At 54.2% G+C, this 19,867-nt stretch overlaps 1 protein-coding gene across 2 annotated transcripts in view; it reads right to left on the reverse strand.

Moving 5' to 3' along the window:
- The window catches only part of KIRREL1 (kirre like nephrin family adhesion molecule 1), a 104,143-nt gene that overhangs the window by 16,068 nt on the left and 68,208 nt on the right, over positions 1-19,867 (reverse strand). For both annotated transcript variants that reach the window (XM_065901592.1, XM_065901591.1), the window contains exons 2-3: positions 6,402-6,551; positions 4,450-4,599 (exon numbers count right to left, since the gene is read on the reverse strand). In XM_065901592.1, the coding sequence (XP_065757664.1) occupies positions 4,450-4,599; positions 6,402-6,551 (300 nt within the window). The remainder of the gene's footprint in view (positions 1-4,449; positions 4,600-6,401; positions 6,552-19,867) is intronic.

The following is a 19,867-nucleotide window of genomic DNA, read 5'->3' on the forward strand; positions in this document are numbered from 1 at the left end:
TTAATATTTATATAGTCTCCGGTGCCTAGAACATGACCAAAGCAGGTTCTGGCTAAATGCTTAAGGAATCGAATCAGTCAGATGTCTGAAATATTAATAGGAAATAGTTCCCTGTCCTATACCCACAGGCTCTGAAACACTCAGGTGAACCAGGCTGCAAGTTCCCTGGGAGCAGGGGCTGCTGTTTTTTTCTCTTAAAGCCCTAAGATCTAGTGCAGAGGCTGGTTAACTCATCCTTGGGGCTATTAGCAAAATAAGTGGTTGATGAGATAAAGACGGAAGGGTTTTGATTATAATTTTGATATTTGGTCTACCTCATGTTCATCAGCCAGCAATGTGAAAGGGTATCATTTGCTTTTTTGCTGGGAAGACCAGAGAAATGCAGAAGGGGCTTTCCAAGGGAGCCCTTGAGAGAAGACCCTGGGACGCCCACGGGGCCAGGCGTGGGCAGGCAGGGCTGTCCTGGAGTTTATGAGATGACGGCCTCCATTTTCAGGGTTTCCGGGTAGAGGAACCTCTCGCAGCCCATCCCAGCATTTTGCTCAGCTGGTGCATGAAGAGTGGGAGGGTGGGGCCAGCATAGGATATAGAAGCAGGCTGCCCTGGTTTCAAGTCCCGGCTCCTGTATTCATCTGTCAAGTGACCTCGGGTGAGGCTGCCAAGTCAGTTTCTTCAACAGGGGCATATGATGCCCATTTGCAGGGTCCTCGTGCAGGCTAGATGAGGGCGGAAGAGGGGCCGTCACGTGCGACACGCGCACTGTGTTTACGTTAGTGCTCCGACAAGAGCCATCAGTGTCTCCAGCTCCTGGCTGGCCCGTGATCTGCTTGCTGCATCCCGGGATCCTCCTCTTTGCCCGCTAGTGCACATGGTTCCAGGGCCAGATAGATGCAGATTGGCACACGGGGTGGGAAGGAGAGAAAGGTGCAGAAATATGGAGCTGCCACTCAGGCTGTCTTGGTCTGTGTGGGGCCCCTCTGAGGTCACGCAGCGCTATCATACCCCAGGAGGACAGTCCTAGTTGGGCAGAAGAGGGGGAAGCTTCTTCTCCCATCAGCTTTCCCTTCCCTTGTAAGATTGGTCCTCACCCTTTACTTAGGGAAAGACCGCCCACCTGCTGCCTTTGTCACTAGCCCACCTTAGTACCTGGGGAGAAGCAAATATGGCCGTTGAGGTGTCTGCTAAGCTTGGTTGGACGGCATGTGTCCCGGTGGTTCTTTTTTTTTCATCCGGCTGTTGTTGTTCAGTCTCTGTCATGTCCAACTCTTTGTGGCCCCATGGATTGCAGCACACCAAGCTCCCCTGTCCTTCACTATCTCCCGGAGTTTGCTCAGATTCCTGTCCATTGACTTGGTGATGCCATTCAGCTATCTGATCCTGTCACCCCCTTCTCCTTCTGCCTTCAGTCTTTTCTAGCGAGTCAGGTCTTAGCTGTGGCATGCAGGATCTAGTTCCCTGACCAGGGATAGGACCCAGGCCCTCTGCATTGGGAGTTTGGAGTCTTAACCACTGAACCACCAGGGACGTCCCTATGAGTGTGTTTATAAGCACATTTTTAGGATTTGAAACTTAAATTTGTATATCAATATTTACGTGTCTGAGGCCTCAGTTTCCTTGTTTGTAAAATTTCAAAAAGCACATTGCCATCTGTTCCCCAGAGTTCCTACTGGGAGAATGAAAGGAGATCAAGGGTGTGAAACCGACTGAAAGCTGTAACATGATCAGAGCATCTCCACCACTCACTGACCGCTCACCAGGTGTCAGCTCAAGCGCCTCGTGCATAGGATTTCATTTCATCCTCACCACAGAGTATATTTCATTAATCCTTTCGTGGTAAATACCACTGACTGCCCCCCACCCCCCATTTACAGACAAGGCACTGAGGCTCAGACAGGCCAGGCCAGTGTGCTCAGAGGCAGGAGGCTGAGCTCAACGGCAGGGTTGGGACGAGGACTAGGCCTGCTGACCCAGAGCTATGCTCATCACCACTGCACTCGAGGTTATTGCTGTGAATAATGACAGAGCCGTGGGTCTGTAGATCTATATTATGTCTGTGTCTGTCTGCGAGGTAGTGGGAGGCAGCTTCTCAGAGTTCTGCAAGGCCATTCTGTGGCCTGGGCTGGTCTGGGGTCGAGGGTAGACCACCGAGGGGTATAGCTGCAAGAGAGGGGAGGTGATGAGGCTGACCATGTGCAGGGAGGCCGATTCCACACCCTGAACACAGCACACTCTCCACTCGGCCCTGCCCAGACTCTGAGCCTCGAATGAACAAAAGCTGTGTACAGGCAGGTGAGCAGAGGAGGGTGCACAAACTGTCCTGCCTTCTCACTGCCCCTGCGTGGCTGCATGAGGCAGGGGGTGTGAGAGCTCCAGAGAGACGAGGAGGGGACAGAGTGAGGGGAAAGGAGTAGACGGATTCATCTTCCATCCCGCTTACTCTTGGGGCCTCCTCCTGTTCCCCTCATCCACCTGAAACACCCAAATAGGCTACAGAGGTCCACATCCTCAACACCCTCCAAATAAGCCAGTCAGCTCCCTGCTCATGTAGACCTCCCTCATTGACTTGAAAGCTTTTTAAACAAGATACTTCTCTACCAAGGGTTCCCATTGATATTCTCCTCTGCCAGGAAGCCTTCCTTGATTGAACCAAGTTGCAGGATGTCATTACTAAGTTCCTGTTATATCTAGGGTCTTGGCTGGCCTTTATCCGTCTTTCTCTATTTCTCCATCTCTATGCTGGGGCAGGAGGGGGAAGGAACAGTTTCAGGACCCCCTCATTCAAATGGCAGTCTCCAGTCTGGAAGTAGCACCTTCCAGGACTTAAGCTGAGACAGTTAGGAAAAAAGAAGAGATAAGGTCTCCTAAGTATCTCATGTTCCCTTGGAATGCCTGGTCCAGCATGGGGGCTCATACACTCTCCAGTGAGGAGGGGAAGTTGATGCCTTAGCACTCCATGCCTACCACTGGTGATCAGCTAACTCCTGCCCCCTAACCTCCATCCTGCTCCATGCTAATTCTCCCCATGTGTCTTCACCAGAGAGGAAAAGTGAGTCATCTACCAGCCTGGAGTCCTAGTCCTTCAGGGCCTTTACATCCAGAGAAACAGACTGCCGGGTCCCTCTGGTGCTCACTTATTCTGACACCTCACATCTGCCCAGACCTTCACAGTTTACAACTCCCCACTCAGGGAGCAGCAAAGCAGCAGTTGCTAAGAAAAGGCCGGCATCATTATGCCATGTTACTGATGAGAAAACAGATGACCAGAGGTCATGACCTCTTCAGGGTCACGGGGCCAAAATGGTCCAGGCCCTGCCCCGCCACGCCCAGATGGCTTGTCACATCCTCACCCTTCTCCCCCAGGTAAGAATCCTCCTTGTGTCCAGACTCACTTAGCTCAGCTCCCCGCTCCTTCCTCCCATCCCTCCTGGGGGCATCCCGCACACTTCAACGATTTCGGGGTTGGGGAGAGAAAAGAGAGGGGGCAGGACAGATCAGATGGGAGCAGCAAGAGAAAGGGAAGGAGCATATGATAAAGGGGAAGGAAGAGGGTCACAGGCGGACAGAGCCAAGGCGGCGACAGGGGAGCAGAGGCCCAAGCAGAGCACCAGAGCTTGAGGGAGACAGAAAGACGGATGGAGCTGGAGGTGCTGCCAGGGAAGGGGTGGGGGGCAAGGGCGTGTTAGAACTGGCCTCATTCCGGTGCTGGGTCCTGCCTGCACGCAGGAGAGGATCCCCTCATTATGCAAATGGCCCCGGGTGTTACCATAGAGGGACATCTGCTCTGTGCCCTGTGGGCGGCAGCCAGCAGGGCTTCTTCAGAGACAAGTCCTCCTCCGGCTGCAGCTCCTGCAGACGAAGCCAGGACCCCTGCCCCACCCCCTCGACGTTTCTCAGCCCTCAAGGCCCGATCCCTCCAAATCTGCCCCCCTGTTCCCTGAGAAGGCCAGGAGGTGAAGTGGAGAAGGTGGGGTGAGTGCTGAGGTGGGAACAGAGAGAAGGGGAGAGGGGCTGAGCGGAGGGGAAAGAGGAGCCGTTTCTGGGGCAGCTGTGAGCGAGCGGAAGGGAAAGGCTTCCAACAAGCCCTCTGCCAGGAGAGGCTCTCCATTGCCCCGCCAGGCCCCCACTCTGGCGGGGACAGTTTATGTCCTGAAGGCGGAGCCTGGGCACGGGCAGGGCAGTGAGGATGCCAGAGAATGGGTGCCCACGTGCCCATTTTTTTCTCTTCTATCTGAACTTGGCTTTGGAAGGAGTTTAAAGGATTGGGGGAGGGAAAGCGAGGGAGATAGTGGGGATAGGACCTGAGGCCAGGATCAGAGACAGAAGCTGGGAAATGCAAGAGGACCTCGGGGAGGCAGGGGACAGCCAGGACACCAAGAGAAAGAGACAGGAGGAGGTGGCGGGGCGGTGAGGGTGGGGTGGGCGTGCATGCGGGATGTTGGGGGTTATTACTGAGCACGGTGAGTTTCGCTCGCCGGGAGCGCAGGGCAGCCTCCGTGGCCTGGCACTCGTAAGAGGCATCGTCAGAAAGCTCGGCGTCTGTGATTTCCAGGTTGTACTGCCCGGCCTCCGCAGAGCCCACGACGCGGTACCGTGGCCAGGCTGCAGGAAGAGAAAGGGCTAGCCCAGGTGAGCCCAGTCCCAACCTGGGGCTCGCCTGGACCGCCCTGCCCACAAGGGCACATCCTCTCCCCACATCAGGGCCCAGGGGTCCCACTGGGAGCCAGCACCCCTCCCTCCACCCTCTCCTTGGACCCAGGGGGCCCTCGACGCGGATGAGGTCCCCATGCAGGCACTGTGATGTCACAGTCTCCTCCGCTGAGGCGGGGAGCCACAAAGCAGAGCAAGATGGGGGAGAGCAGAAGGGGGAGCTGAGCAGGAGCAGATGAAATCTCCGAAGCTGTTTGCAGACAAATGTCTCTCATAATAATAGGAAAGAAAAGGCAAAAAAAAAAAAAAGGCAGACAGCAGGGAGAAAAGGAGAGGAAGAGGGGAGGGTGTGTGGGCGCTAGGAAATATAGGCCATTGCAGCTCAGACATGAGCTCACTGGGGCCAGAGGGAAGCCCAAGGCGGGCAAAGGTCTCGCCCTCACTCACCAAGGGAGGGATGTGAGAAGCAGGGTCCTGCCCGCTCCCCCAGGAGCCCCTCACCTGCAGGAGCCTCACGCGGCTGTGGCAGGTGCACCTCTGTGCTTCTCTGATCCAGCCTTCTCCCTCCTGCCTCCAGGCTGCCATCCACCCCTAACATTCTGTCCCGGCTCTCATGGTCCCTACCCTCAGCTCCCTCCCACTGCCCACTGCCTCCCTCTATTCAGAGGCTATCGATTCTTCTCACTCCATATCTATTGATCTCTCTCTCTCTTCCCAGTTTCTTTCTCTTTCCATCATCAATAGATCCGCCAGCCTCTCTCCTTCCTTCATAGAGATTGCTCCATACAGACAAATTTCTCCTACCTGCTCTAACGCACGGAACCTGCAGCAAATAGTCTGAAGCCCTGGATAACAATAAGAAGAAAAATACACAATCCCTCCCATGCTTTTACCATTACACTGCTTGACAGCGAGCAGTGTGTTTTCACATAGTCTCTCGTCTGGTTCAAAACTTACAAACACTTCTATGAAGCTGGTAGACCTGCAACTACCATGCCTATTTTACACAGTGATAAACGAAGGCCCAGAGAGGTGAAGTGGCTTTCCTGAGGTCATCTAGCTGGAAGGCAGCAGAGACGGGTTCTGACTCCCCATCCACTCTGCCAGGTGGCCTTTCCAGACGTATCTTTACTTGCTCTGGAATAAAGGACGGCTCCCCCTGTCCCCACCTTGGCACATTATGTTTGTTTCCGAAGCGGCTCCATGGTGCTGGTTAAATGAATAAATAAGTGCTTAGGCTGAAATGAAAATGAATTTGTGGCAACAGAAGAGACACGGCCTGGGCAGGGGGCGAGAGAGAGGCTGGAGCAAAGCCAAGCAGGCAGGAGACACTTGCAGGACGTAGAAGCTGCTGTGTCGTCCCTCGGCCCTTGCAGGGGGCTCTGGAGCCTCCCAGCCCCTCCTGCTTGGCCCGGCTGCCTGCGGCTCCTCTAACGGTGGCCATCTGTCTAAAGCTGTCCTATGTAAAGGTCTTTCGGTCTCCCTTGATTCCTTGGGCTTCCCGTTGGCCCTCTGTGAGACAGTCTGCAACCCAGGAGGAAAGGCAGAGCTGCGGAGTTTGGACAGCAGTAGAGAGAGAGCTCGGGACAGGGAGACAGACCGACTCACACGGAAGTGGGAGAGGGGAGGCTAGAGCCCAGAGATGGAGCATGGTGGGAACGAAAGGATGCTGAGTCCAGTCCTCTTCGTTGGAGGGGGAGGGAGGCCACGATGGGGCCGTCTGGGCGCTGGGCTGCCCGCGCGGCCCCGCTCACCTTTGAGGCCCTGGCCCATGCCCAGCGCCAGCCCATCCTTGGTCCACTGCACGATCCCCGAGTAGTTGAGCAGGACGCAGGGGAGCACAGCCCGCTGTCCGGCCACCACGGTCTGGTCGGCTGGCTCCTGGCTGAAGCGGGTCTGGGTCCCTGTCAAAGCCAAAGTTGGCACAGGGTCAGGAGATGAGTGAGGAGGGGTGCACCAGGAGGCTGTGCCTCCCAAGTTTCCGCCCCCACCCCACGGCGGCCCGAGAGAGATTGAGAGAGAGCCGCAGGCCAGGACGGCAGACCCTCTGGTCCCCGCGCCACGTCAGCCCCAGACCCTTCCCTCCAAGAAGCCACGTGCTTGCCCTTGATTCTTCCTTCCCTCCGTGGCCCATGGGACTGGCTTTCAGGAGCTGAGGCGCTCAGCAAGCAGAGCAAGTGGTGCAGTGTTATGTAAAGGCCTCAGAGACCAGGCTAGTCCAAACCTCTCCTTGTTCAGGCGAGGACCCTGAGGAGAGGAGAGACTTTCCCAAGGGCTCCCGGCGCGTTCAGGACAGAGCAGGACGCAAACCTGAGCCTGAGCACTTCAGATCCTGGGCTCCACCTCAACCACCTGGACCAGGGCTCGCCCGTCCCCACACCAGGTCACTGGGTGACAAATGCAGAACACATGCCGCTGGTGATGCCACGGCTGCTCTCAACCCCTGAGAGGCGAATGTCCTGCCATTCCCCTGCTTGGACGTGTGTCCATGAGCCAGTATAAGGTGACTCTCGTGTGTACGCCAGGGGCAAGTCCCCCTTGGATGCACCCAACGAGCACACAACGGCATGTGCCGTGGGGCAGTCACGTCCCCCTGTATGTGTATAAATATGCTTCCTGGGTGGCTGGTGGCGGATCCCAAGCAAAGTAGCTCTGAACCCACTTCCTGTACACTTCTCTGGTCCCCTGTGATCACCCCGTTGCCCCCGAGGCCTGGAGGCATGAGAGCTTACACACGATGGACACACCAGCACACGCCCAGCCTCCCGCCCCGTGGGAGCTGACAGGGCCATGTGACTTTGTTCCACGTGACTTTGTTCCACTCTCCCTCTGGCTGCCGGAGCTACACATGGCTGCCCGGCTGGCAGCTCGGCCGGGAGCATTTGATTAGAGAACTGCAGAGTAATTGCCTTTAATTGTGGAGCCTAAATGGAGCAGGGAATTGGATTTCGGGTTTCTTCGCCCCCGCCACCCACTGCTCCCACCCACCCACTCCAGCCACCGCTGGTCGGCCCGGTGGCGGGCAGTCCTGGGCTCTGTGCTGTGACTGTCAGCTTCCAGCGCTGGGCCCCAGGAGACGGAAGGGCTGCGGGACAGCCCAGGGAGAGGTCTGGGGCTTCCCACGCGCGTCCCCAATCTGTCACACTCGGTAACCCAAATCAGTTTTCCCCCGGAACTCTGGGGACTCCTCCCTGTTCTTTCCCTCCCCAGCTTCCAAGTCTTTTAGAGACGACAATCCCCAGGTCCAACTCTTTCCTAACTCAGCTTTCCAAAATCTCTCTGATCCTCCATCACTCCTATGAACAAGCGAAACAATGGTCCCCCACCCATTCCAAGACCTCCCTCTTATTCACCAGGAACAGGACTCTCATCTTCTCATCCCTTCCTTCTTTTTTTTCTTCCTCCAGCACCATTTCTCACCTTTCCAAAACTGCCTCACCTTCCCGCCTCTTCCAGGAAGTCCTCCTGGGTTGATCTTTTAGTTCCCTGGGCAAACACAGCTTGTCCTACCTTTCGGTCCTGCTGTCACAGCTCTATCCATGAAATTTCCTCTCCCAAGCTCTCAGAGTCTGCGTCCATGCTTTTGTTTGGGGGTAGAGGGCAGCTGTAGGTGGCAGTCTTTGCACTACCTGTTCCATTAGAATGGGAACCTCTCCACAAGGCCAAAGCCCAGGCTGTCTCTTCTCTCTGAATCTCCCTGGACATTTGACATCCACATTGGTTGTTGCATATCAAGGAGACCAAGTGAGAAAGGGGCAGAGCAAGGGTGGACTGATGGCCAGCATATGATTTACTATGACCAGGTAGCCTCTCTTAGTTAAGTGTGTAAACCCAGTTTTTTGGGTCTGCAGGATGTCAGAAAGTTAGAAACAGCAGCTCCCCAACTCTCCTGATCTGACATCCCATCTATGTCTTCTAAGGGGAAAGGAAAAGGCTCACCCATATTTCCTGGGATTAGGGTGGCAGGTGCTGAGATCCTGGGGGAGAGGTGGGTCAGGTGAGCAGCTGGTATTATTAATTCAGGCATTGCCCTCATTATTATTCAAATTTATTCATATCATTGCGCATTTCTCTAGTGCAGCTACAGGCTGCAAATTCTCCACACTCACGTTTCTCCTTCCCACGGCCCCCGGAGCCCAAGTCAAGGGCTTGCAAGTAGAGTGGCCTGTGCACCCTAGCTCAGAGATGGAATTTATAGTCACAGCTTTCCTGTACGGGGCCTGGACACCCTGATCTCCTGTTGAAGTCTCCTGAGGACAGTGAGAAGCTGGTTTCTTGTCCACTGGGAGGTCAAGGAGGCAGCAAGATGGAGGCGAGAGGCCCTGGGGGTGTGAGTCAGAGATGGGTGGGCGTCTCGCCAGAGGGAGTGGTGTGACCTTGGCCTTGTCACTGCCCCTTCCCGGCTCCTCCATGTGCTCACCTATACCATGACAAGTCTGGGCCAAGGACTGCAAAGTCCCTCTGAAGAGTAGAGGTTTAGGAAACACTGAGGTTTGAGTAGTACCTCTGCCACTCACTTCCTACCAGTGTGACTGTGGCCAAGTTATTCTGAGCCTCATTCTCTTTACTGGTAAACTGGGGTACGATGACACCTACCTCGGACTGCTGGAGAGTTAAATGGGAAGAGGTGGATGATTTGCCTGGTACATTCCCTGGCATGTGTTCTCTGAATGGTAGCTATGAGCTTATTTATCCTGGGCAGTTAGATGATCAGAGGGATGGATGGAAACCTGAGCAGTGACATGACAAACACGATATCTGTCATTCTGGGGTTTTTGAAATACAGTTCCCTCTTGGCGTAGGCTTGGTTGAAGCAATTTAGTCTGGAGACAGGGGGATGGAAGCAATGACTCCCATGAGAGATCAGAGAGGAGGAGAAACAAAGGGTCTCAGGAATTTAACTCAATGGAAAGGTCCTGTAGATCCCGAGGGACAGGAAACGTTTGCTGACCCCCAAACAGCCTCTGCAGCCAAGACAGTATCTAAGCTACAGTCCAGATGCCCGTGGGTTGTCCTGACCTGGATCGTGATTAGGAGGAAGCCCTAAGCCTGCCGTGCCATGGCCAAGGACCAGTCACTCTTCTTTGCACACTCCAGGCTTCTGTCCTTGTCTCCAGGTCCTTATACAGGCCTTTCCTGGGCAGAACACTGCTCCCTCCCCTTCCCACAGAATTCAAATAATCACCTCCCCTGTGAAGTCCTCCCCGCTTGCCCGCTTGGCCCCAGAGCCCTCTGTACTCACTTCCACCTCTGCTAGTGGGTGAGTCCACGCTGCACTACCCACCCCTCCCTGCCTGGGGAGGACTCCTTGCGTCTGGACTGTGTCACTCAGAGCGTCAGCCCCATCACCCAGCACAGGGCCCAACTGCCAGGCACACAAAGGTGTTGTGAATAAGTCCATTGATTGATGGAGTGAGAATGAGCAAATGCCTGAATAAACAGTGCTGCCTGCGCAACCCCATCAGGGAAGGAGGCAGATGCCCCGTTCTCCTGGTCAGGCTCACGGACTGTGGCAAAGGCAGGGAGGGCAGAGTGGGAGGGGAGGACAGGGTTCCCCCTGCAGGCAGAGGAGTAAGAGTGCTGGGGGCAGGCCTGGGGGGCTCCCTGAAGCAGGGAATGTGGAGCAGAGGGGAACAGAACTCTGGAAGGTTCTGGTGCAATGATGGGGGTTAGTGAAGAGGGGATATGGGGATTGCTGAGAAAAAAAGCCTAGAAAGTGAGCAGAGAGATATAGGCATCAGACAGGCACAAGAGGAAGGGCAGAAGTCACTTTACAACCGAAAAGGAGGTACTGGGTATATGTCAAGAACGCACCAAGAACTGGTACCAGCGGCCTCACAAGCATGCACGCAAATCAGAGAATACACACGTGCCTCGGAAGTCCTGGCGGCCTGGGTCTCCCACCGGCTGGGACATATGTGACACAGGACGGAGTCTGCACTGGGGACTGGGAGTGGGCGTGGGGGTGAAATGTCAGCCCCATCCCCACATCTACACGCTACTTCCAGGAAATACTAAAAATGCAGGGGAATGGTTTGATGTGGGATGGGGAGCCAGGTGGGAGGGAAATCAAGAAGGGCCTGAACACAAACAGAAGGCTGACGACAGACCAGCCTCGGAAGCAAAAGTAGTGCCATCGAATAAGCAGCCTCTCCTGCCTGGCAGCTCCAGTCTGGGGCAAGTGCAAAGCCCCACGTGTGTGTCTGCTTTCAGCCTGCTGCTTCCCTGTCTTCAGCCACTGGCAGATGTTGGTGAGCTCTCAAGCAGCCACTGTGAAGGCAGGCAGAGAAGAAGTGTGCTGCTGCACGGGAGCTCACACTCACAGGCCAACAGGGAGCCTGGCAGGGGCGCCGGTGACGCCGGGAAGCAGAGACAAAGACAGACACCCACCCAGAAGAGGGAGAGAGAAAGGAGAAGGGAGGAGAAGCGGGAAGGCAAGAGGAAGAGGAGATCTTGGTTGGAAAGAGCCCAGGAAAAAAGAAGACATGGGCCCAGGGCAGAGACACAGAGAGACAAGCACCAGCAAAGATCTAGTGATACAAAGACCCAGGGAGCCACAGAAACCCAGGCCAAGGCAGGAGAGCAGGCAGGCTGAGGACGCAGAGAAAGACAAGGGCAGCAGGGCGGGGAGGTGATGGTGAGTGTGGTCACAGGGGGCCAGGGCCTCATCTCCAGATTGGTTCCGTCCTTTAGGCAGGAACCAGGAGGCTGGGGCATCTCAGACTCCAGGTGCCCCCTCTCCAGTATTGTCACTAGGACAGGAGATTCCAAGGAGGCTCAGGCAGGGATTGCAGGCAGGTGAAGAGCTAAACAGTGTGGGGAGGGCAAGGGGAGCACAGAGGGACCTTGGGAGAAATGAGAAGAGCAAAGCAGGGGTGCCATAGGACAGAGGCCTCTGGGCTCCTCCCCGATTTCCCCCCAGCCCTCCTTCCTTCTGAGTTAACCCTGGGCCTCGCCAGCCTACCCCATAGCTCAAAGCACCTCTGGCCTTCATCTTGGGATGGTTCCTCCCCTATTCTTCCTCCCCATTGTTTGAGCTTCTCGTTTTAGCACTTATCACAGCCTGCTTTGGATTAAAAGTTACTCATGTGTGTGCGTTTCTGCCTCTCCCACTCTCCTGGGAGCCCCTGGAGAACAGAGTTGCTTGAATTTTCCTTTCTTGCGCCTTCAGACCTAGCAACGTTCCTTAGTAATGCTAACTCCCAGTTAGAGGATGCTGCCTGTGTGCTGGGCGCCACTGCACACGCCTTAGAGACACTGTTTCTGGTATTGTAATATTGTAATCCAGGGCAGAGTGGTGGTTATGGTCTCCGTGTCAGAGTAAAGGGAAATGAGAAAGCAGCAGAGATGAGGATGAATTCAGGACTTTTAGGCAGTATACTCCCTGGGGCTTCCCTGGTGGTTCAGGTGGTAAAGAATCTTCCTGCAATGCGGCAGACCCTGGTTCAATCCCAGGGTCAGGAAGATCCCCTGGAGAAGAGTGGCAACCTACTCCAGTACTCTTGCCTGGAGAATTCCATGGACAGAGGAGTCTGGTGGGCTACAGTCCGTGGGATTGCAAAGAGTTGGACAAGACTGAATGACTAACACACACACACACCCTGCTTTTGGTACCATGCTGTGCCATAAGAATATCCAAGAGGCATTTCCTTAATGTATGGGACTCTTGTCACCACCCCCCCACCCACCACAACCACCCCAGAGAAAGTCTGGTGCCCCCGACCTCTGCACTCATGTACTATTCTGATCTCCCCTCTACACTCAGACCTGCATCTGAACTGTGTTTACCTCCCGGAAGGGCAATGCCCCCTCCTCAGATCTGGCCTGTACTCTGTAACCACTCAGGCTTTGCCCCACGTGCTGCCGCCATCCGTCAGAGAAGGCTTGGTGTAAATGTTCCTACATGAACGCAGAGTGGGTCCAAAGCCTGGCAGGCCCGTTAACAGCACCTAGAGGTTTCAGTCAATCACAAAACGCCATCCGTTAAGCCACCAACACCCTGCAGCAGGAGTCGGGGGCTCAACAGCCCCTGCTGGTGAAGGGCCAGTCACGGTACCAGGTACCTCACTGAGACTAGTTTACTCAATGCACAAGACAACTTGATATGGTAGGTACCATTATTATCCCTAAAAGGGCATAAGGTTCAGAGAGATAAGCAACTTCCTTCCAGGCACACAGCTGGTAAGAGTCTGGGCCAGTAAGCCCAGTGAGGGGCCAGGACACCGGCTCCCCTGGAATGCCAGCTCTCCAGCCTGGCCACTGCTGCCTTTGGCCTCTCACCATCTCCTGGGCCTCTCAGCTCAGACTCTGGCCACTGTGCAAACTGCGGCCTCTCCATCCCCCGCTCCTGTCTCTCAGCACCACGCCACCTCTCCTTCCCCACCCTGAGCTTCCTGGGGAGACACTGCTGTCCAGCCCAGCTGGCTCTCCACCTCCCTCCTCTGCAGAGCACAGAAGAGGCCACCCGTCCCTACCTCTGTGTGAACACATTTGCTCCCACTGGCTGTTCCCGGGATTGAGGACCAGGCTTCCACAAAGGCCTGGTGAAGACAGTGAGATCCCATCCCTTTAAAAAAAATTGTTTTTTGGCCACCCCATGTGACATGTGAGATCTCGGTTGCCTGACCAAGAATCTAACTCTGTGCCCCCTGCCTTGGGGGTGAGGAGTCTGAACCACTGGAGACGTCCTTGAATCTCATTAAAAAAAAAAATTATTTGTCTGCACTGGGTCTTAGTTGCGGCTTGTGAGATCTAGTTCCCTGATGAGGGATCGAGCCCAGGCCCCCTGCACTGGGAGCTCGGAGTCTTAGCCGCTGGATCACCAGGGAAGTCCCTGAATCCCATTTTTGACTGAAAACTAGGAAGTAACCTCTACATCTACCGTAGAGAGGCTGGAAATGCTGACAGATTCTCAGACACAGTTGTGTACTTCTTGTGCACACATGTACATATAAGTACATATGTTCACTGGTGCCCCTCACACACAAACACACACACCCTCTTGCACCTCTGCATTCAAGTTCACTGCATGGGCGCCTTTCTGCACCCACGTCTTGGCACATGGACGTTGGTGGTCATGTTCCCGGAGCCTTGCCCGCCAGGCCAGCTGGGAACCAGAGAGGGAGTGGGGCCAAGCACGGGAGCCGCCAAGGAAGCCGGGCTGCAGGAGATGGGGGTTGCGGAGGCCAAGCCCTGTCTCCCCGGATTTATCAAACGAGCAGTAATGAACCCCCTGGGCCGGAGCAGTCCCCATGCTCACCACTCCAGATCGCTGCTGGTTCAAAGGGAAGCCTTTGATTCGCACCGACAGCTTTCAGATGGAACTAAATCTCTCCACACTCCACTCTTCCTCCTGCCACCCTCCCTCTCTCTGCCTTCACATCTTTGCTCTCCCACCCTCCCTCAGGCTCTCTCCCCCTCCCCAGCCATCCTCTCTCCCCCTCCCCAGCCATCCCCTCTCCTGCTCTATGAAAAATACAACAGTCAGAGAGGGCCCCTTTCCTTGGTTGGATTCTCTCATGGAGAAAAGAGGATTGCGATTCTCTGGGCTAGGCCAGCAAAAGGGAGAGAAGAAAGAGAGATATGCACTTTTGATAGAGGAGGGAAGACTGGGGGGTGGGGGAAATGGGAGGAAGGAGAATTGCGGAGAGAGAAAGTGCAAGCAAGAGCAAGCGCTGGCAGGGCAAAGACATGGAACATAGGAGAAAAGACAGAGATCCTGGCTGCCCCACAGTGGAGACATAGAGGCAGGGAGAGAAGCAGGTGCAGGACCCTTGGAAGAGAAGCTGCCAGGAGGGAAGTACTACGCCATCTAGCTGACTGGCATGAGGGGTGTGGGTCTGTAGACTCTGCTTTATACAGGGCCCAGCCTAGAATCCACGTGTCCAAACGTGATGTGACCCAGTGACTGTAAGCCCCTTCTTGGACAGGTCAGGGGTCAGGGGTCAGAAAGCTGCATGACTTGCTTCCAGCAGGTAATCTCGGGCTTGGCTGTGAGTAGAGGTCTGGTGATATAGATATCAGATGGATGCCCCATGACAAGTTACTAAACATTCAAAGACTATTATCGCCCTGACCCTGCTGCCCACCAGCATTTACCATACCAAAGTACTATGCCCGCACTGCACAGTTTGAAGTGTAAAAGACCCAGTGGGCAGCACGGCCTGAGGAACAGATGCCTCAACTCCAGCTTCACCCTCTTCCCTCGTTTGGTCCTTTCTCGTCCCACAAGGTCAAAGCCAGAGCAGAAGAACCAGTTTCTCTTCCCTCCCTTCACAACCAGCTTGGCCAAGCCACCCTGATGTCTGTCTCCAAGGCTGGGGTTTGGTAGGGACAGCTGAAGGGGAATCTTTCCAGGGACCAGATGGGCTTTTACAAGTGGCCACAATCTGGCCTGGTTTCCCTGCATTGAACAGACCAGAGAGACTGGCCGCAGGGCTGGTATTCATGGAGACAGGACACAGGAGCTTATTGGCCTGGGCCAGTGTGTTAGTTACTGAAGGAGGCAAGGACAGAACCTTGAAAGAGGCCAAGGGAACTGGCCCAGCACTGCCTGCTGTGGGGGACAGAGGATAATGGGCCAGAAGTCAGGAGGCAGGGGCTTTCAGGTTTTGACTCCACCCCACCCAGCAGCACGACTTTGTGGGGTGGGGAGGAGGGGTCACTTCACTTCTCTAGGTCTCAGCTCTTTGTAACGAGAAGGGGGTAAAGTACAAGGCTCTGAAGGACCTCTCTGGCTCTGAGCTTCTAAGATTCTACTGCATCCCCTGCTCTTCCGGGGCCTCAGGTGGACCTTGCTGACATTTCTAAGGACTCAGCCCAGTGTTCCAGACTGTGAGAGAGTCGGCACACCTGGGGCCATCCTGGCCTTTCCTTCCAGCAGGCGTGTGGAAGGAAGGCTGCAAGTTTATGACATTAAGATAGTAACTGAGAAATGCCAGTCTTTGTTTTCCCTGTAAGGAGCTCCCCATCAAGAGTTCCCTTCCAGTAGGTTCATGGTGGGGAAAAAGAGAGGATAAGAGGGCAGGCAATCCTGGGTCTCCAAAGTGACCTGCTAGCCCAGACCCACTCACAAGGATGTCGAGCTTCTGAACTAAAGAGACAGGCAGGTGCGGCTGGGAACACTCCCCTCATCCTGCTATATTTGGCCGTCCAGCCCCCTCTGCCCTGCCAGCCTGAGGCACCTGGGCCAGACCTGATCTGACAACTTTATGCAAATGCGCCCTGGCAGGGGACCCTGAGAATGTTCTATGGGAAGGACAACAGCATTGCAAGCCCAAGTGGGGTTGGCTGGAGCAGGTATGACAGGCGGGAGGAGAAAGTGGGGAGGGTGGCAGGGGTGGTGGATGGTCTGCTGAAAAACTGAATTTCAATCTGGCTTCAGTGGGCGAGGGAAGGGCAGCGCAGGAGAGAGGAGGCAGGTGGCCGGCAAGGACTTCGCTCAGAGAGAAGACGGAGGGTAAGCAGAAAGACAGCAAAAGGCAGGGAGAGGGAGGGAAGGAGAAGAGACAGCCGAAGAGGACAGTCACAAAGTCAGAAAAGGGACAGAGGACAAGACAAAGACAGAACAGAGAAAGGGACGCTAAATTAGAAAGAGAATCTGAAGGCTGGTGCTGGAAAGGACCTTAATCACCAGTTCAGAACCTTTATTTTGAAGAAGCTTGGGGTCGGTTAAAGGAAAAAGGTATCTGAGGGAAGCATGCCCCCCAAACTTCTGGTGGCAGCCTCCAAGTTACAGAGGGCTCCTCTCCCCAGGGTCAGGGTGCAGCCCCAAATCTCCTCATCCTGCGATGATGATGGGGGCAAGATGAGGGGCAGGGAGCGGTGGTCAGGAATCTTTAGCTGGGCACCCTGCCTTCCCTAAAAGAAGTTGGGGAAGCAGCAAGGGAGAAACTGGAGAAGCTGGGAAGACGTCATTTGTAAATGGGGAGTGAGAGTCAGGAAAGGTGTAAGGCACCATCTGGAAAGGGAACCCGGGAAGGAGAAGCGGCGGGGGCAGTAGAAGCCCCTGGGGGCTGTGCAGGCAGATGGGCGGGGAGATCTGGGGCGGATTACCACCCTCTGGCCTCATCGGAAGGTCTTGAGCATTTAGGTCAAAGTAAAGGAGTGAAATCCTTGAGAAATGGAAGGGATTTTGGAAAGGATTAGCCAAGGTGGGGGAGGAGGAGAGGATGAGGTGGGCTGTATCTGAGTAATTCCTAAGGTTGCCCATGGAAGGCCCTGGTGTGTACCCACAAGTGAGACGGGGGGCCAAGTCACTGCTCCCCCTCACCCCCGTCCCGTAGGAGCCCCCAGGGGGCTAGTGCATCCTCGCCCTGGGCAGCAGTGTGCCCACCAGGAAGGAAGCCAGCGTGTCACCTGTCAGCCACCTACCAACCCCAGGGAAATAGGAAGTCCATCCTGGGGTCTGACCCCATCCCCTTCTCCCACCGCGAACCGCTTCCCTCTGGCTCCCCCCTCAGGCAGGGAGGCACAGCGGCCTCCCAGTTCCAAGGTCCGCTCTGAAAGCTCCCTAGGCTTGCTTTAACATTCTTAGTTACCCTGTTATGAATATGGCTTCAGAATACAATCTGAGAGTGTGAGAACTGCACCCCTGAGGCCCCCGAGCAGGCTTGAAGCCCAGGAAGAAATGCAGGCTGGTCCCCAGACCGACTCCATAGAAGTCTCCTGGCACTTTTAGGAACAGACGCCAGAATGAAAGTGAAAGTGAGTCACTCAGTCGGGTCTGACTCTTTGCGACCAACCATGGACTGTGACCATCATGGACTGTATCGTGCCTGGTTCCTCTGTCCATGCAATTCTCCAGACAGGAATACTGGAGTGAGCTGCCATGCCGTTCTTTAGGGGATCTTCCTGACCCAGGGATCAAACCCAGGTCTCCTGCATTGCAGGCAGATTCTTTACTGTCTGAGCCAACAAGTTGCCAGAATAAATAGCCTTAACTCTGAGAAATCCGGAAATGTGAGGACTGGGGCAGCAGAAAGGACGGCATTCTCCTCTTTATCCGGGAACCAAAGAGCCAGAAGGAAATATGGGTCTTCTGAGCCCCAGTTCAATTCCTGGGTCAGGAAGATCTCCTGGAGAAGGGATAGGCTACCCACTCCAGTATTCATGGGCTGGGAAGATGGTAAAGAATTCACGTGCAGTGCAGGAGACCTGGGTTCGATCCCTGGGTAGGGAAGAGCCCCTGGAGGAAGGCATGGCAACTCACTCCAGAATTCTTACCTGGAGAATCCCTAGGGACAGAGTAGCCTGGCGGGCTACAGGGCGTCGCAAAGAGTCAGACACGACTGAGTGACTAAGAACAGCACAGAGACCCGACCGGAGCTCTTATGGACACTTCTCCATTGCTACGTTTAACGAGCTTTGTTATATTTTTGCATCAACTCATGCTCCACCCACCTCAAAATTAAAGAATAAAAAAGAAAGAAAGAAATAGCAGCAGGTCAGATCCAGGTGTTAGACCTTCATCGCTTCCCAGAGTCAGGAACCCTTCGGCACAGGTGACTCTGCAGATTCTCCAGCACTTCCAGATGGACTACCTGACTCTGACAGCCAGGTGAGCAACTCGCCCGGGAAGGCACGGGGCTCTGACGAGTGGCCCTGAGCCTGGCTCCACACTAGTGCCTCTGAGAAAGGCTGCCTTGGCAGACCTGCGTCACGCCCACAACAAAGGCACATCCCCAGGCTCGTCACTGAGCCTTCCTTACAAACCCCCAGAATGGACATTAATGACTGTGGCTCCCAGGGGAGCAGATTTTTTTTGTTCACATAAGAACCTTTTAGTAGCACTTGGCAGTGAGCTCCTTGTCACTAGAAGTATTCAAGATAAGGGTGGATGACTACCAGCCAGCAATGTTCCAGAGGGCTCTGGATACTATTTAAGATCCCTTTCAATTCTGGTTCTTTAGGATTCTATTCACACACCTCATATCTTACTTTGGACACACACCTATCAAATAATCAATTTGTAACAGTTCGATCAAGGTGGACTGAAATGATTTGCAGAACTGAAGTTTAAAAGAAGGAATTCTAAACAGAGCCATCTGCAGGGGGGGAAAAAAAAAACCAGTTCAAAAAAACCATCTAGGCTGGCAGTCAAGGATTAAGTAAGACTTTGGTCCCATGGCAATTAACCATGAAACTTCAATGTTTCGTGTAGTTTGAGACCTGCAGTTCAGTCTGTAACTAACTATATTGTATTTTATTCTCTTTCCTTTTTCACATGAAGAGATTGCAAACTCCTTGAGGTGACAGATACGATGTTGGTTGTGTTTGTCCCAGAATGTGCTTTGCACACAATAGGTGCTCAATAAATGTTTATCATATGATTATCTGAATTAATGGATAAAGCACCTGCACCCAGAGGAAGTCAACTCAATTCAACATTCATTCATTCATGTAACAAGCATTGGTAGGGGTGTCTCCTACCAATCAGGCAGTACCCTGGGCTCTGGGATGCAAAGTGAACAAGACAGACCTGTTCCTGCCACCATCTAGCTTCCACTCGAATATCCAGGCAAGATGGCATGATGAGGGTCCTGATGGAGTGACGTCAGGAAAGAGCATTACATCAGTGAATTTTTCTCATGTCTGACTTCCACCCCGGTCTGCCCTCGGGCTGAGACCCCTGTCTTGTTGCCCTTTGTTAGTCCTCAGTCCTTTCTACATCGTACTGGTTAAACATGGTAGACCTTGCTTGACACACAGTAGGTATCCAATAAATACTCATTTACTGATTAGAACTGCCTTGAGTCTTGAGGACAAGATGGATTTCAACAGCCAGAGTGCTGGGGGAAGGGCATTCCAGACAAAAGGAACAGCGTGAGCCAAGTCATGGAGACATAAAAGACCAGCAAGCAGTTGGAAGTGGCTGGAATTTAAGCAGATAAAGAAATTAGAACCAAGGTCATATCTCTTTAAAAATTTAACAGTTTCTCCTTCTGGGCATTCCTGTCTCTGCCCTCCAGAAACTTCTAGGCTGTTGAGAAAGACTAGGGGCACGACATAGAAAGAGGGCCAGATTCAGGAAGACAGAAGTAGAAGTTGGGGCTGATCCAGGCTGCACAGACTCGCCCTGTGTCCACCTGGTAAGATCTGGGGAAGGGCTCAGAAGAATCAAAAGGCCCCAGGTGGCTATTTGAAGGTGGATGGTGTGTGTGAGACTGTGTGCTCTCTGTGTCCTCGTTTGCATTCATGTGTCTAGTGAACTTGTGTGTTT

Source organism: Muntiacus reevesi, chromosome 1, assembly GCF_963930625.1.
Source record: "Muntiacus reevesi chromosome 1, mMunRee1.1, whole genome shotgun sequence".
Lineage (NCBI taxonomy): Eukaryota > Metazoa > Chordata > Mammalia > Artiodactyla > Cervidae > Muntiacus > Muntiacus reevesi.